Source organism: Mustelus asterias, chromosome 28, assembly GCF_964213995.1.
Source record: "Mustelus asterias chromosome 28, sMusAst1.hap1.1, whole genome shotgun sequence".
NCBI classification, from domain to species: domain Eukaryota; kingdom Metazoa; phylum Chordata; class Chondrichthyes; order Carcharhiniformes; family Triakidae; genus Mustelus; species Mustelus asterias.
In genome coordinates, this window is record NC_135828.1 from 21526980 (window position 1) to 21545651 (window position 18672).

The 18672-nt window shown below is 45.4% G+C and overlaps 1 protein-coding gene across 1 annotated transcript in view; it reads right to left on the minus strand.

Moving 5' to 3' along the window:
• LOC144480306 (A disintegrin and metalloproteinase with thrombospondin motifs 14-like) overlaps positions 1-18672 on the minus strand; it is a 178035-nt gene that overhangs the window by 74439 nt on the left and 84924 nt on the right. The window contains exon 5 of the mRNA XM_078199660.1: positions 1511-1594. Coding sequence (XP_078055786.1) covers positions 1511-1594 — 84 coding nt within the window. The remainder of the gene's footprint in view (positions 1-1510; positions 1595-18672) is intronic.

The following is an 18672-nucleotide window of genomic DNA, read 5'->3' on the forward strand; positions in this document are numbered from 1 at the left end:
CACAGCAGCCTCTCCCATCTCATTTCCCCGATTGTGGGGGCAGGGGGAAGTTAGATAAGTATTCTCATAAACCTCCTTCAAGTATGGAACAATAAAGCATTTTCAGCTAGATCCCACAAATATCCTGTTGCCCCAACAAAGAATCTATTTTACAATATTCTACGTAAGGTGACTACTTGTCTGACTTTATACCAGAATGTCCATTTGGGATCATTGGGAGAAAGTGACTGAGTGCGTGCAGATTACTTATTTATTGGCTGTGGGGTTTCAAGCAGTCACTATGACTATTTTGCTGCTGCAACAAGGCCCAATAGTCATTTAGCTCGCAATAGGCATGGCGGAAGGCCCAATAGGCATTGTGTTAAGTATGTTCAAGGTTGAGACAGACAGGTTTTAATCAGTAAGGGAATCGAGGGTTATGGGGATAAGACGGGAAAGTGGAGTTGAGGATTATCATATCAGATCAATCATGTTCTAATTGAATGGCTGAGCAGACTCGAAGGGACCAATGGCTGATGCCAGTACAGGCAACCATGAAGCCATTAGGGAGCATTGGAAAAACTCAACTAGCTCTTTAGTGCCTTCTGAAAAGAAAACCTGGGCCTGCACCAACAGGATGGACCCACGAATGACCGCGAGAATGCCCTCTGAAGTTGCCTCAAGTGCCAACGATATCTAAACCACTAGAAAATCCACCACGAGCATGTGATGGGACTAAGGGTAGGTCCTACCACATCCCAATGCTCCACCAGTCTCCTCCTGCATTTCGTTATCTTACACTACTATCATATATTTTTATTCCTTTCTCCCTCATGGAACCACAGGATCCCTACAGTGCAGAAAGGGGTAATTCGGCCCATCGAGTCTGCACCAACTCTCCAAAAGAGCGTCTTATCTAGGCGTACTGCCACTCATCCTACCCCCATAACCCTGTGCATTTAGCGTGGCCAATTCACCTAACCTACACATCTTTGGACACTAAGGATCGATTTAGCGTGGCCAATCCACCCAACCTGCACACCTTTGGACTGTGGGAGGAAACCAGAGGAGCACCCAGAGGAAACCCACATAGATGCAGGGAGAACGTGCAAACTCCACACAGACAGTCACCCAAGGGCAGAATCAAACTCGGGTCCCTGGCACTGTGAGGCAGCAGTGCTAACCACTGTGCCTCTGTGTCGCATGCGCTCATCTAGCTTCCCTTTCAATGTATGTATACCAAATGCCTCAGATATTCCTGGAGGAAGGGTGTTTCACATCATTACCACTCCTGGGATACAAACATTTCTCCTGAATTCACTATTGCATTCCCTCGTGACCATCTTATATTTATGACTTGCGGTTCTGAAATCACAAAGTATCGGAATTTCCTAGAACACATCATAATTCATTCAAAAAATGCTGTGATCTGTTTTGGGAAATAAATGATTAATCGCTCCAATTAACACCCAATGCGCAACTTGGGGAAAGACCCCTGTTAAAAATCAAAGTGATGTTGACTCTGACTCACCTGTCTGTAGCCCACCATAATCATTCTGACCAATACCACGTTGATGTGGGTACCCAATGATTCATCATGGTAGATTTCATCAACCTGCAACAACAAAAACCAAATGGTCTCAAACTCGAGTATGTCCAAGTCAGTGTGTTCCTGTTGGGCAAGCGACCACACATCGGTGATTCCTAACCTTAGGAATGTGTTCCATCCTTTCTCCAAGTTTTCTCTTTTTACTCAAGCAATTAGCATGGGAAAAAACCAAAAATAGAACACAGGACAATGCTAATATTTCTCTGTAATTAACACCCAGCTAACAAAGTCGCAGAGACATTGAACTTTGTTGCACATTTTTTGAACGTTATTAATTAAGGTGCTTTTAAAATGTATTTATGATTTGGAGATTTGTGGAGACTTATTTTTTGTGTTTTCTCACATTGGGCGACACAGTGGTTCGCACTGCTGCCTCACAGCACCAGGGGCCCGGTCTCAGGTCTGTACGGAGTCTGCACCTTCTCCCCATGTCTGCTTGGCTTTCCTCCGGGTGCTGCAGTTTCTTCTCACATTCTGAAAGACGTGCCGGTTAGGTGCATTGACCCAAACAGGCGCCGGAGTGTGGCAACTAGGGGATTTTCACAGTAACTTCATTGCAGTGTTAATGTAAGCCTTGCTTGTGACTAATAAATAAACTTCTCTTTTACTTTACTTTTTGCTTCACATATGGGCAACAAATGCTGGCCAGCCAGCGATGCCCATGTCCCACAAATGAATAAAAGAAACGTCATCTATAAAACTGACATTGAGAGAAATGAGAAATATGGGGGGGCGGTTCTCCCAGCCAGCAGAGGACGTTTCACAGGCTTCCCGCTGGGCGCCACGGCCTCTGTACGTCTCCCAAGGTTTCCAGACTAATCAGCTCCCCGCCAATTGGCTGGTTACAATATGGAAATCAAGATTTCAATGTCATTCACGGGCCCGGGACTGAGGTCTCTGGGCCCGCTAGCGTCTCCCCAGCGCCAGGAGTGTTTCACTCCAGTGGGGTTTACAAAAGCTCCCCACTAGTGGGGAACAGGCGGCCAACCCCACTGGAGGGAAGAGAGCCCATTGAGGCCCCCCAGAAGGTCGGAGGTAAGGGGAGGGGTGCCCCTTCGGCAGTGCCAGCCTGGTACCCTGGCACTGCCCAAGGGGCACCTTGGCACTGCTCACCAGGCATTGGGCAGTGACAAGGGGGGGCCTATTGGGGGGGTGATCGGTGGGAGTGGGGAGCCCCTCTGCCATCAATTGGGATCACAGGCAAAGGTAGGGAAGAGGTGATCCGGGCTGGCCATCTGGGTTGGAGAGTGGGGTGGGGTCGGGAGAATGGGGCTGGCTGGGAAAAGCGGGGAACATATGGGCTTGCTTGGGGAATCCCATAGGTCAACGATCGGGGGGAGGGTCAGAAGGCCAGCAATGAGGGGTTGTGGGCCAACGATCAGGCTGGCCAGTGATCTGGAGGCCGGCAATGCGGTGCCACTGCGCATGTGCCAACCTCAGTGCTGACAGATCAGCGCATGCGCATGGCCCGCTCAGCGCCATGCTGCCGGCCTCTTGGGTGGGAATAGGCTTAAAAAAATGACGGGATTTACTCCAATTTTCCCGCAAATTAGGGGCTTAGAATTTTTTTGGGGAGAATTCCGGCCATGCTCTCAACACAGATGATATCTCGTGGCAAACTTCAATCCTACCAGTATGTTACTGGCCAGTGTTGCTGCAATTGAACTCACTCATTTCTGACACCCCCCTTCCAAAAATGATTCCGATTGTAGCAATTGATGAACCATTGGTGAACAGTATTTCAGTGTAATAAATGCCCTTGCCACTGTTGTAAAATGAACTAAAATACCAATATCATTCACCAATGGTTCCATTGGTAAATATGATTCACAAAAGTTTAAAACTCAACAGGTCTACTTGATCACTTGTCAATGGTCTGAAGTCCTCATCATATTCGACAGCTCGCCCATAAAAGATAACGATAACCTAAACAGATCTCAGATAGGAAAACATGGAGATCTAGCTCTGAAATATGGAATGGGAGTTTTGTTTACCCCATTTAACAAGCTAAACGGTACAACACATAAATTCAATAAATGGAGGGTCGTAGCCAAATCTAACTATTTTTAATTACCGCTTCATCGATTAGATCATAGAATCCCTACAGTGCAGAAGGAGGCCATTAGGCCCATCGAGCCTGCACTGACAACAATCCCACCCAGGCTCTATCCCCTGTAACCCCATGTATTTACCGTGCTAATCCCCCTGACACTAAGGAGCAATTTAGCATGGCCAATCAACCTGACCCACACATCTTTAGACTGTGGGAGGACACCGACGCAGACATGGGGAGAAATTGTAAATTCCACACAGTCACCTGAGGCCAGAATTGAACCTGGGTCCCTGGTACTAACTACTGCCACCGCTTCCTTTAATTAAAGATTGAAGGTGCAAATTAAATTGATGTCCACTGGCTCTGCAATGATGTACGAAGTATAATCTGCCTTCTTGTGGTAATGTGCATGTATCCAGGCCACAGATTTGGAATATGTTGGTGAAGTTTTCTGACAGCAATATGGTGCCCCAAGACAAAGCAATACCTTTGTATCTTGATAATCTGTTGGCATATTCACCAGTAACAGGCCACAGGGAGAAATGAAAGGAATATGCAAACACAGATTTTCATACACTATGTATTGAGCAACATGCCTTGGCTGTTTGTGCTTTATACTTATTCACAGTCACCAGAATCAGCACTGCCACAAATAATGTTTCTCCGCCACCTCACAGTACCAGAGACCCGGGTTCGATTCCAGCCTTGGGTGAATATCTGTGTGGAGTCTACACATTCTCCCCGTGTCTGCGTGGGTTTCCTCTGGGTGCTCGGTTTCCTCCCACACTCCAAAGATGTGCAGGTTAGATGGATTGGCCATGCTAAATTGCCCCTTAGTGTCCAAAGATGTGTCGGTTAGGTGGATTGGCCATGCTAAATTGCCTCTTAGTGTCCAAAGATGTACAGCTTAGGCGGATTAGCCATGGCTAAAAAATACCACGCGGGGTTACATAGGGCGGAGGGGAGGGCCTAGGTAGGATGCTCTTTTGGAGAGTCAGTGCAGGCTCGATAGGCTGAATGGCCTCTTTCTGCACTGTCGGGATTCTATGGATTCTGCAAATATCCCCTTTAAAAGTTTCACCACCCTCTCCTCTCCAACCATCCATGCACAGGAAAGCAATTCCTCCACAGGGATCAATGCACCATTTGGAAGAATTTATAACATTCCGAAGACTTCCCTCAGAACTATCTCCCTCGAGAACTGGACTCTCTGCTTAGTACATTAAGGTTTCCTCCATTTCTCAGGTGAACACATATTTTCTGCATGACAACAAGCAACACTGCCAACATTACAGTTTACGGGGATCAAGGATCTAATTTCTAGCTGCTTAAACTCCCTGTCATTGAAAATGAATTTTTATTGATAGCTTCAACTTAACAATGATGAGAGATTGGATGGAAAAAGCCAGTGTAATTTTACTGGGTAGATGGCAACTGTGCATAATTATCATGAAAGCTACTCAGACATTTCTTTAAATGTCTTTTAAGAGGGAGAGGAAATAGAGAGTTACTACCTCTTCTGCTCAAATGAAAAGTCACGCAAGACAATCTCATTTGGGAATGAAGACAACAGAACTCGGCGCCCAAATTTTTAGTCACGTGTTTCCTTTGAGCCCTTTGCTGAGCAAACATCTCGACCGGTCGGATTAAAAAGGCAAATCTCTCCTGAATGGTCAAGTCCGTCTCCCTTAGCTGTGCATATAGTAACCGTGTTTAATCAGGAGAAATATTGCCTTAATCTGTGAAAACACGTCCTGTGCTTTTAACAGCTTCATACAGAGCCAGCGTGTTGACACTGGAAGGGATTCAATGGCTGAAGAAAGGCTCGAGGAGTTGCTAATGTCGAACAATAAACTGATTGGTTGTGAAAAAATAAATATAGCAGGGCTGACATCAGCAGAGGACAAAGCTAACATTCAGAAATCCCATTCACAGACCCGTACTGAACGACAGATCAATCTCCTGGCAGCGAGGAGTCTCCGGTAACGCATCCTATTTCATTGTAGCCTGCATACAGCAAGGGGATGGTAACTTTGTCTTCCACTGCGTGATCCGATTTATCTGCTCGGATTGTCGTTCCCTAAAGTCACCAATACGCATGGTATCAGCTCTGTGGAAATACTCCGCAGTGAAGAATTTAAAAAGTACCCCAATTGTCCCGTATAAAGAAAAAGCACTCAGAGTGGAGGAAAAGCTTCCAGCCAGGCTGCAGGCAAGTTCACCAGTGCAATCGGAGGCCCTTCAGGGGCTCAGGGTCTGTTGCTGGAAAAGGGAAAGATTCTTCTCTGCAAGGCAGAGGACCCAAACCAGAACAAAAATGTTTCAACTGAGCAGTTATTTAGAACCGTCTTCAACGGCTGTACTTGGGCAGTTATCATTCTGACCTTTAGCATTGTGTTCATGATAAAAGTATGCATTCTAAGACCAACGTGCAGAACACCGTGCAGGACGGCATGGTGGCGCAGTGGTTAGCGCTGCTGCCTCACAGCGCCAGGGATCCGGGTTTGATTCCGTCCTCAAGTGACTGTGTGGAATTTGCACGTTCTCCCTGTGTCTACATGGATTCCCTCCGGCTGCTCTGCTTTCCTCCCACACTCCAAAGTAGATTGGCCATACTCAATTGCCCCTTAGTGTCCAAAGATATGCAGCCTAGGTGGATCGGCCATGCTAAATTGCCCCTTAGTGTCCAAAGATGCGTAGACTAGGTGGATCGTTCATACTAAATTGCCCCTTAGCGTCCAAATGTGTCGGTTAGGTGGATTGGCCGTGCTAAATTGCCCCTCACTGTCAGGGGGACTGGCAGGGTAAATACATGGAGTTACGGGGAAAGAGCCTGGGTGGGATTATTGTCGGTACAGACTCGATGGGCTGAATGGCCTCCTTCTGCACTGTAGGGATTCTATGAATCTATGAACAGGAAAAAGGAAAGGTTCAGTTACGACAGTCAAAAAGAACGACGAAGCTGAGTTGATTTCCCAACTACGAAGTTTGCGTTGAAGGTGGCTTTTGAGATAAAACCAAGTTCCAATAAACCTATAATTAGCTTGGTATTATTGCTGGATTAGAATTTCTATATTTAATTAAAACGTCACGGTAATGTGATGCTTGATGATATGTGTGTTGATTCTGAATCAATGGCATTGTTTTCATTTTTCAATGTTTTCCAAAAAGGACCCCAATAAAGAGTTAATCAAAATGACTGGATGGAGGATTGGCTGAGAGGTGATTCATGAGCTACTGGCAGCTAGAATCGTGGGGCAGGTAAAGGAACTTGTAAAATTACCTCTATAATATGCATTCTGAACGCTACATGAAAAATGGTCGGCACAGTGGCTAGCACTGCTGCCTCAACGCCAGGGACCCCGGTTCAATTCCGGCCTCAGGTGACGGTGTGGGGTTTGCAAGTTTTCCCCGTGTCTGTGTGAGTTTTCTCCAGATGCCCCAGTTTCCTCCCACACTCCAAAGAGGTTCAGGTTAGATAGATTGGCCATGCTAAGTTGCCCCTTAGTGTCCAGAGATGTGTAGGTTGGATAGATTGACAATGCTAAATTTCACCTTAGTGTCAGGGGGCTTAGCAGGGTAAATACGTGGGGTTACGGGGGTTAAGGCCTGGGTGGGATTGTTGTCGGTGCAGGCTCAATGGGCCAAATGGCCTCCTTCTGCACTGTATTGATTCTATGAAGTTATGAATAGCACCAGCTAGAGTTGTAGAGAGCAGAAATCTGCCAATTACAATCACCAGTCTTGTCAAAGGTGGCCAACTACGCCAAGGCAGCAATGGAGATATAATTGATCTCTGTGTCCAATACCCCAGGAAGAGAGAAATCAAGTTTCCCGAATCTAATACCATCCAGTGCATTTGCACGGACACCAGGTAAGAATAAAAAATCCGAAAGTTGGGAGTGCAGTGTAGCGCTACCCTTTTGCGAGCTAATGCAGTAAGTCAAATATTTATTGAATTATAAAAACACACTTCATGTCATTTGAATTTTCTGTGTTGAGTTGAATATGGCACAAGTTCAGGTCATATAAAGTGATATTTCTTCAGCTATTCCAATCCCTACAGGGAGAATGGGCAAGCTTGAAAGAACACACCTGTTCTCAAGAAATCAGCGACAATATCAGAGATATAGGTCTTTCTACAACTCTTATCTACCTAAAGAGTTATGGCATGACTACAACAAAAGGACACACTTCTGTCAAAAAAACGACCGTCCTGAGTTTGTATATGAACGAGGTTTTTTGTGCCCGGGATTCAGAATTATTTTTAATAATACAATAATGACTACATGTTAATTGATGATCCTCCAGGCCAACAGGAAATAGTTCTTCATGTAAGCTGTAATTCACGAGATGCCAAATATTTCTTGGCAAAGCAGCCTGCAGAAAGGCTCTCCAAAAGTTTAAGAGGAAAGCCCCAATTCCAAACGATTTCAGAAACTATCTTTGATAAATGAATATGCACAGAAGGCGTTTGTCTAGCTCTGCAGCAAGGGAACCAAGTGACAGAAACCTACTTGACCTCATCCACCATCTACCATGTCGCAGAGGCATCTCTTCATGATGGTATCAGTAGGAGTTATCATTGCACAGTCCTATTGGGGACAAAGTCCAGCCTTCACATTGAGGATACCCCATCATTGTGTTGTGTGGCATTACCACCATGCTAAGTGAGATAGATAAGGAAATTTGGCATGTCTGCTACCAACTTTTACAGATGCACCATAGAAAGCATTCTTTCTGTTTGTATCACAGCTTGGTATGGCTCCTGCTCTGCCCAAGACTGCAAGAAACTACAAAGGGTCATAAACGAAGCCCAGGCCATCACGCAAACCAGCCTCCCACCCATTGATTCCGTCTGCCTCAGGAAAGCAGCCTGCATAATTACACTGGACATACTCCCTTCCACCTTCTTCCTCCACCTTCTTCCATCGGGAAAAAGATACAAAAGTCTGAGGTCACGCACCAACCGACTCAAGAACAGCTTCTTCCCTGCTGCCATCAGGCTTTTGAATGGACTTACCTTATATTAAGTTGATCTTTCTCTATACCCTAGCTATGACACTACATTCTGCACCCTATCCTTTTCTTCTCTATGACCGGTACGCTTTGTCTGTATAGCGCGCAAGAAACAATATTTTTCACTGTATACTACCACATGGTGACAATAATAAATCAAATTAAAAGATTTCAAACAGATCTAGCAGTTCAAACTGAGCATCCATGAGGCACTGTGGACCATCACCATTGTATTCAACCACAATCTGCGAACTCACATTAGGGCATCTCTCTCTATTATCACCATCAAGCTGCAGGATCAACCCTGGTTCAAAGCAGAATGCAGAAGGGACGGATCACCCAGCACCGACCTAGGCACCAGAAACAACAACAGCATAACCCGGCCCTGCTAACTCTGCAAAGCCCGCCTTACTAACATCTGGGGCTTGTGCCAAAATTGGAGAGTGTGCCATAGACTAGTCAAGCAACAGCCTGGCACAGTCATACTCATAGAATCATATCTTACAATGTCCCAGACATCCCCATGCCTGGATCTGTCCTGTCCCAGCAACAGGACAGATCCACTCAGGGTGGCTGCACAGTGGTATACAGTTGGGAGGGAGTTGCCTTGAAAGTTCTAAATATCAACTCCAGTCCCCGTGTCTCAAGACACCGGGGCAAACATAGGCAAGGAAGCTTCCGCAAAGGCCACTCTTCTCCTGACCTCATAGGGGATAGGGCTGAAGTCAAGGTGAGGTGAGAGTGATTGCCCTTGACATCAAAGCAGCATTTTACCGAGTGCGGCATTAAGGACCTAACAAAACAAAGGTCAATGAGGATAAAGGGAGAAAACTCTCCACTGGTTGGAGTCATACCTAAACACAAAGGAAAATGGCTGTGTTTGTTAGATGCCAATCATCTCAGTCCCAGGACATCACTGTCGGAGTTCCTCGGGATGGTGTACTAGGCCCAACCATCTTCAGCCACTTCAGTAATGACCTTTCCTCCAACATAAGGGATGTTCCCTGATGACTGCATAATGTTCACAACAGTCGCAACTACTCAGATACTGAAGCAGTTTGTGTCTGCAAATAGCAAGACCTGGACAACATGCAGGTTTGGACTGATAAGTGGCCAGTAACAGTCATACCACACAAGTTCCAGGCAATGACCATCTCTTGTTTCCAACAAGAGATAATCTAACCATCTCCCCCTTAACATTCCAACATCATTACCATCACTGAATCCCCCACCATCAACAATCTAGGGCTTATCATTGACCAGACACTTAATTGGACCAGCCACATTAATACTGTGGTGACAAGCTCAGATAAGAAGCTGGGGATTCTGCAGCAAGTATCTCACCTCCCAATTCCCCAAAGCCTGTCCACCATTGACAAGTCAGGAGTGTGAAGGTACGTTCTGCATTTCCGCTGCCTCGGAAAAGCAACCAACATAATCAAGGACCCCACGCACCCCACATCACCTTCTTCCGTTGAGAAAGCGATACAAAAGTCTGAGGTACCAACCGACTCAAGAACAGCTTCTGATTTTTAGATGGACCTATCATATATTAAGTTGATCTTTCTCGACACCCTAGCTATGACTGTAACACCACCCTCTCCTTTCCTTCTCCCTTATGTACTCTCTGAATGGTATGCTTTGTCTGTATAGTGCGCAAGAAACAATATTTTTCACTGTATCCCAGTACATGAGACAATAATAAATCAAATGAAATGAACGCAGCTCCAACAATACTGAAGAGGCTTGATGCTTTTCAGGACAAAGCAACCCGCTTGATTGGCACCCCATCCAACACTTTTACTCATTCATTCCCTCACCAACGACTCACACTGGCAGCAGAATGTACCAACTACAAAATGCACTCCAACAGTCTGCCAGGGCTCCTTCAACAGCACCTTCCAAACCCTCAATCTCTATCACGCAAAAGGACACGGACGTGGGGTGCATGGGAACACCACCACCTGCACGTTCCCCTGCAAGTCGCACATCACCCTGCCTCACAATGATATTGCTGTTCCTCTACAATTGCTGGGTCAAAACCCTGCAACGCCCTTCCTCGCCGCACTATGGGTGTACCTACACCACAAGAACCACAGCAGCTCAAGGTGGCAGCTCACCACTACATTCTCAAGGGCAAAATTAGCAGCGGGTGATAAATACCAGCCTTGCCAGCAACATCCTCAGTCCAAGAACGAATTAAAGAGAGGCACCTGTGACAGTGCAGTGTACACTCAGTGCTGCAATCGGAGTCGCAGCCTGGCCTATGGGCTCAAATTCCTGGAATGAGAGTGAACGCATAACCTTCTCACTCAAACATACCCAGTCTCCACTTGTGTATTTGACTCCTGTATTGCAAACCTTTACCATCAAATGCCTAAATGCATTCCATTCACTTTTCTTGTATGGGTGAGGGATGACTTATCAAAATGTTACTATTTTGCTTCTCTTTGAGGTATAAAATTCAGCTCAGTTTAAGCGAAAAATATGAAGAATTCTTGCAGTAAGTCCCGCCCAGCCCAATCTGTTTGCACCCTCATTTACAATTCTTGGCATAGACAGGCGTTGCTTGTGCCAGAGTCAAGTGCTATTTACACATGGTGCAGACGCAATTTGAAGATTGGCTAATGCCTACAAAAAAATCATTTTGATTTACACAGCAAAATAGTGCCGGGGCCATATTTAAAGAACAGCAGACTGGCGGGCTGTGGTGACAGATTCCTGAGGTAGCTAAGCTCTTCATCACTGGATCAACGTTAGTAGAATTGATCGCTGCCATGGTGGAAACTGTTCACCCCAGAAATTAAAACTGCTGACTTAACCGGATAACAGTTACTATTTTAGCAGAGGAGCTAATCCACTTGGAACAATTCCGTGTTAAAATGTAATGCATGATAAATGTATATCTACCAACTTAGCTATAATTTCATATTACTGGAAAGAATCAAATGCTTTATCTCAAAAAACTGAGGTGCATGGTTAAATTCAGTTGCATGCAAAATAAAATATATTTATTAAAAGCTGGACATTAACAATTGTGCCATTCCTGATTATCGTTTCATTTTGTCCTTTCCCTCAATATTGGAATTTACTATGAGTTAACTTTTGCAGCCAAATCTATGGTCCTGATAGTTACAAGGATGTGGAGAAACTCCATTGAATCAGTACAGTACAGAAGGAGACTATTTGGCCCATCAAGTCTGCACTGACCACAATCCCACCCAGGCCCTACTCCCATAACCCCACGTATTTACCCTGCTGATCCCCCTGACACTAGGGGCAATTTAGCCTGGCCAATCAACCTAACCCGCACACCTTTGGAATGTGGGAGGAAACCGGAGCGCCCAGAGGAAACCCACGCAGACTCGGGGAGAACGTGCAAACTCCACAAAGACAGTGACCCGACGCTGGAATTGAACCTGGGACCCTGGCGCTGTGAGGCAGCAGTGCTTGCCACTGTGCCACCCACTCAGCCAGGTTGAGGACACAGTCCTGTCCAATTTAATGGTGGGTCCTCAATGTAATTTTCTTTTCTATTTTCCACCCAATGGGAAAACCAGTAGCAAGGAGGCAGTCTCAGCTGGGGACCCTTGGATGGGAGGGAGGGGGAGTGGGGAGAATGGAATAAGGTGGGCGAGGGGGGGCTGGTTTCTGACAATCGCAAGCTTCAGGTCATGGGAGGTTGCTGATCACAACAGAGAGGCCATGATTGGCTAAAGGGAGGCCGATCATGCTGCCCATCAAAGTGGCCTAGGGGAGCGTGCCTACTCCACTTGACCCACAAGGGGTGCTATAAAAAAAAACACCTTGTTGTGCTGGCAGTTCTCACCTGTGAAGTACACGGGTTTCCCCAAGTTGTGGGAAGCTGAGCGGCAGCTTCTAAACTTTAATGAAATTACCAAGTGCATGGTAGGATCACAAAGTGTCCTGTCTCCCCAAGAAAAGGCTCAAAACATACTACTACAAAAACACACAACGGACACATACCCAACAGATTGTAAATCACTTTTGTTTTAGAGATTTCATTCACAGCAGGAAAGTTCTGATGCTTCATAATTATATTTAAAGTATTATTTTATTCAATCCTCATTGGAACCAACACCGCATTTTCAGTTTTTTTGAATGTATCTTTATAGTACAATTTTGAATTACTTAGATTGTTAGGTGGATTGGCCATGCTAAATTGTCCAAGATATACAGGTTAGGTAGATTAGCCATCATCAATGTGCAGGGTTACAAGGTTAAGTTTAGCTTTAAAAAGTTTATTCATTAGTGTTAGAAATAGGCTTACATTAACACTGCAATGAAGTTACTGTGAAAATTCCCTAGTCACCAACTCCAACACCTGTTCAGGTACACAGAGGGAGAATTTAGCATGGCCAATGCACCTAACCAGCACGTCTTTCGGGCTGTGGGATGAAACCGGAGTACCCGAAGGAAACCCACGCAGACTCGGAGAGAACGTGCAAACTCCGCACAATGACCCAAGCTGGGAATCGAACCCGGATCCCTGGTGCTGTGAGGCAGCAGTGCTAACCACCGTGCCACCCTCAGGGTTAGGGAGGGGGGGTTTAGGCCTGGGTGGGGTGCTCTTTCGGAGAGTTGGTGCATACTCGATGGGTCGAATGGCCTCTTCTGCACTGGAGGGATTCTATAATACTTCTACAATTGCAGATATGCTAACGCACTGCTCCTAATGTGCATGTCTGATGGCTAATCAGTTTCAAATTTTAATTTTCACACTTAAAGGAGGTATATATGATGTCAGTTAACATCTTTGGAGCTCAATTGTTTACACTGATTTCCACTGATTCATATTGAACCTTACCATCGGACATAAACTAATGAGATTAGCAGGAACGTAAATTGCCAGGCAAAATGAGGGTACAATTGGATGCAATTCTCAGAGTAGCATCCCAATTATGCTCTCACAGGGAATTTCACTGGCATGTTCTTTGCAAAATCAGTATTGCAGTTCGGATCAAAACACAACACATCGTTGCTTGGGACGATGGTCAGAAGGGTGTTCCGAAGAAGAGTCAGACAGACTCGAAACCTTGGGCGGGAATTTCCGTCCCCGCTTGCCCCCAAGGTTGGAAAATCTCACCCATTATCCCTGTTTCGCTCCACAGAGGCTGCCAGGCCTGCTGAGCTTTTCCAGCATTTTCCAGTTTTCTTTTATATTGTTTAGGAGAAGGCTGAACGGGATTAAATAAGCAAAATACCAGAAAAGTTGCATAATTTGCGTGGTGTTTGTGAGTGACTAGCTGTACTAACAATAAACAAAATGGAAGGGCCGCTTTAGTTTTTTTTATTCATTCATGAGACATGGGCGTTCCCCCCCCCGACCAGTATTTATTGCCCATCCCTAGTTATCCTTGGAGAGCACTTGAGAGTCAACCACATTGCTGTGGAGTCACATGTAGGCCAGACCGGGTAAGGACGGCAGATTACCTTCCCTCAAGGGCAGTAGTGAACCAGATGGGTTTTTCCAACAATGGTTTCATGGTCATCAAGATTCTTAATTCCAGACATTTTTCATTGAATTCAAATTCCACCATCTGCCGTGGCGGGATTCGAACCCGGGTCCCCGGAGCATTAGCTGAGTTTCTGGATAAATAGTCTAGCGATAATACCACTGGCCATTGCTTCCCCTTAGACGGGTGGCATGATCGGTGCAGGCTTGGAGGGCTGAAGGGTCTGTTCTTGTGCTGTAATTTTGTTTGTACTTTGTTAAAACAATATTTTTAGGGTCTGATCTACATACATCAACGGTGATTTTAACGCATAAGGAATTAAGAAAAGAGTTTCTAAGCCAAAATACAACAAAGCAAAATAATTAACTTCTTCTGGCTACGTTATCACCAGCTTCTCTACTTTATCAATCCAAAAAATAGTTTTAAAGGGACTTTAAGTTGCTTCTTTAAATTTGTATTGTTCTTTGAAAAGCAACACTTCCTCCGATGTCTCTAAAGAATTCAGTAAGAAGTCTCACAACACCAGGTTAAAGTCCAACAGGTTTATTTGGTAGCATGAGCTTTCGGAGCGCTGCCCCTTCATCAGGTGAGCACAGGATTTGGTTCACAAACAGGGCATGTATAGACACAAACTCAATTACTCTAAAGAATTCAGCAAAACGAGGTCTGATTGCTATCATAGTGATATACAGTAGATTCTGTAATCCATTTGCAAAGGGCAAGCTGTAATGACATGCACTTTTCAATTATCGACACAAGAACTTATTCGTAGAAACTATTTGCAAACGGCGAACGGGAAATTTCTGGCTCAGTAACCTGGCTCAAAGTTATGGATTCGCAGAAATATCAAACAATGTACAGAGTGATAGAGATACGCCATGAATTCAATTCTCCACAAAGTGGGACTGCCACTTGTGTAGCCAAAGCAAATAAAAGTTTGTTCTCATTGTGAGGTTCTCGATTGAGATGAATGGCCATTGTAAAACTGCTGGGTGTACGACACTTTTTTCATTGCAGTGATTTGAGATTGGCAGTTAATATCATCGAGGACCCCATTTAAGATCCTCAGGTGAGATTCAACCTTGGACATTCAAACAGACAAACAAAGCGTTGGAGCCTCACCCCTGCATATATTGAATTGCTCCTAGATGCTTAGAAATCATAGAATCCTACAGTACAGAAGGAGGCCATTCGGCCCATCGAGTCTGCACTGACAACAATCCTACTGGACCCTATCCCCATAACCCCAAACTAATCCCGCTAACCCGCTTTGTTGTATTTTGGCTTAGAAATGCTTTTCTTAATTCCTTATGTGCTAAAATAACCATTGATATATGTAGACCAGACCCTAAAAATATTGTTTTAACAAAGAAAATTACAGCACAGGAACAGGCCCTTTGGCCCTTCAAGCTTGCACCGATCATGCTGCCCGTCTAAGGAGAAATTTATCACGGCCAATGTACCTAACCCGCACATCTTTGGAGTGTGGGAGGAAACCGGAGTACCCGGAGGGAACTCACACAGAACGTGCAAACTCCACACAAGCAGTGACCCGAGGCGGGAATCGAACCCGGGCCCCTGACGCTGTGAGGCAGCAGTGCTAACTCACTGTGCTACCGTGCCATTACTTGGCTTATTAAACTTTTTCTCTGTCTTAGCTATCTTTTTGTCCTGGTCTTGCCATCTGTACTCCGGTTAGTGTCACAAGGCAATTGCTTTCACAATGCAAAGCTGTTTTGGCGCTCAGAAGATGGTCACAGTCAAATAGATTCTATCCAAAATATTTTGTTTAATATTTTGGGATTTAGAATGTGAGTGAGTACCTCAGAGCCAGAGAATCCATTCAGTGCAGAAAGAGACCTCCTGGTCCATGGAGGCTGCACTGACTCTCTGAAAGAGAATCCCACCCAGGCCCTCCCTTCCACCCCATCCTTGTAACCCTGCGCATTTACCATGGCCAATCCACCTAACGTGCACACGTTTGGAAACTAAGGGGCAATTTAGCACGGCCAATCCTCCTAACCTGCACATTTTGGACTGTGGGAGGAAATCGAAACACCCGGAGGAAACCCACACAGACATGGGGAGAATGTGCAAATTCCACACAGCCAATCACCTGAGGCTGGTATCAACCCCGGGTCCCTGGCGCTGTGACGCTACAATGCTAACCACTGAGTGATTTGAAACATGACATGCGGCATGAGTGCGAAGAACATAAAGTGACTTTGGACTCACAGCTCCCTGGGCTCTCTACACCTGTGGGGAATTACAAGATGATAACTTTCAATAACTGGTGTTCTCGCTGCTGATATTAGAGACAAACTGTTAGGAGTTGATTGTTATTCTTAGTCAATAACTCCATTATTGTAGTATCATCTGATTACCAAAACAATGGCAGACAAATTACACGGGCCTTAGGAAGCGTCAGACAACAAGAAGTATGTTTCTATGACAACAGTACAATGCCTCACCCACTGGAATGTTACTGATCATGACAGATGGGTGAATGGTTGTCCACTTTCATAGTCAACACATCTAAACCTGCCAATCGCTTCTCAAGGCAAAAGTAAATCCCAAACACAACAAACATCCTTGTTTCTGATTATTCTTTTAAATGCTTATCATGCTTTTCCTTCCTCCCCCCTCCACTCTTTACACTCTGCTTGGCTCTACCTCAAAGTGATAAGCTAATGGACATGAGGTTTACAAGGTCCCTGATGAAGTTGACATTGCTGGGCCATTTTCAGATCAACATTCCAACATAAATACAGTGCAATATCAATAAGAAGCAGAAAAGTCCAATTCGCTGCCAAACCTGTCGCTACAGCAATTTAGGAATGTACCAAATGGGAGCAGTGTCGGCCATTCAGCCCCTGGAGCCCGCATCGCCATTCAATGAGATCGTGGCTGATCTTCTACCTCAACGCCATTTCTCTTTCATAGAATTCCTACAGTGCAGAAGGAGGCCATTCAGCCCATAGAATCTGCACCTGCCCAGCCCTATACCCTTAACTCCATGTATTTACCCTGCTAATCCCCCTAACCCACACAAACTGAGACACTAAGGGGTAATTTAGCATGGCCAATCCACTTAACCCGCACATCTTTGAACACTAAGGGGCAATTTACCATGACTAATACACCTAACCTGCACATCTTTGGACACTAAGGGGCAATTTAGCATGGCTAATACACCTAACATGCACATCTTTGGACACTAAGGGGCAATTTAGCATGGCCAATCCAGCTAACCTACACATCTTTGGACACAAAGGGGCAACTTAGCATGGCTAATACACCTAACATGCACATCTTTGGACACTAAGGGGCAATTTAACATGGCTAATACACCTAACCTGTACATCTTTGGACTGTGGGAGGAAACCGGAGCACCCGGAGGAAACCCTTGCAGACATGGGGGAGAACGTGCAAACTCCACACAGACAGGCACCCAAGGCCAGAATCGAACCCGGGTCCCTGGTGCTGTGAGGCCGCAGTGCTAGCTACTGTACCACCATGCCAACATAGGAAAGAGCTAGCATGGAAAGTTGGGCCAAATGGTCCCTTCCACGCTGCAAGGTTGTACGATTTTATGCATATCCTGTACACTTCCCGAGCAACTGACTTGTCAGCTGTGCACGGATGAGCTGCCAGCAAGGGTCGGGTCAGGATACTACACGTCATTCCAGTTAAGCTCGCAAACAAGGCCTTTGTATAAGTCTGGAAAATGATCTGTATAAAGTCTTTGGCCGGGCCAATTAAACTTTGCAAAAAATAACCACACCACAGCTGGACGGACAAAATATTCACCGGTTATGTGCCAATGTAACTGAATGCAACATGAGCATTGCAGATGCCATGCGATAGGTAGCTTCCCATCATTCCAGGTTCCGACTTCGAGTTAGTCAAAGCTAAACCAGAAGCACCTGCCATTTCAATTCAGCCCGGCCAAAACTAATTATTTTCATTGGAGAAAATGAGAAAAGTGCATTTATTAATGGTAAAAATAAGGTGGCCTCTGGTATATTGTGGGAGTGTGACAGACATTAAAAGCTTCCTGCTCTACCCTGGAGAGCAAAGCTGAAAATACAACGGCAAATCCCTCGGCAACGTACAATGTTTCCTGGCCTGCTTCTTGTATATCTTTCCTCTGTCATCTTCTGCTTCGCCAGTCGCATGACTGTTATTCATCCAGCCTGCCAGAATTCAATTCCTCAGCTGTGGTCTCTTGCCTCCTGTCTTGCCATCTTCATTGCTCCATGGTGCGGCCATCCCACACAACAAAGACTTGAACCTGAAAATCCGCCCTGTTACCCCCCACCCTGTTACATTGCAGAGGACCACCCACTTCACAATCCCCTGTCCCAGCAACCTCAAAAGCGCACTGGGAAACAGATGTTTTCAAATTACAAAGAGTCAAACTGTTAATGCGCGGGTATCAATTTCGCTTAGGTTAAAGATGCATCAGAGTCATTCCCCGCAAATACTCGCTTTGAGTGGAATACGGGTCCTTTCGAGGGCGAGACTGGAGAAAT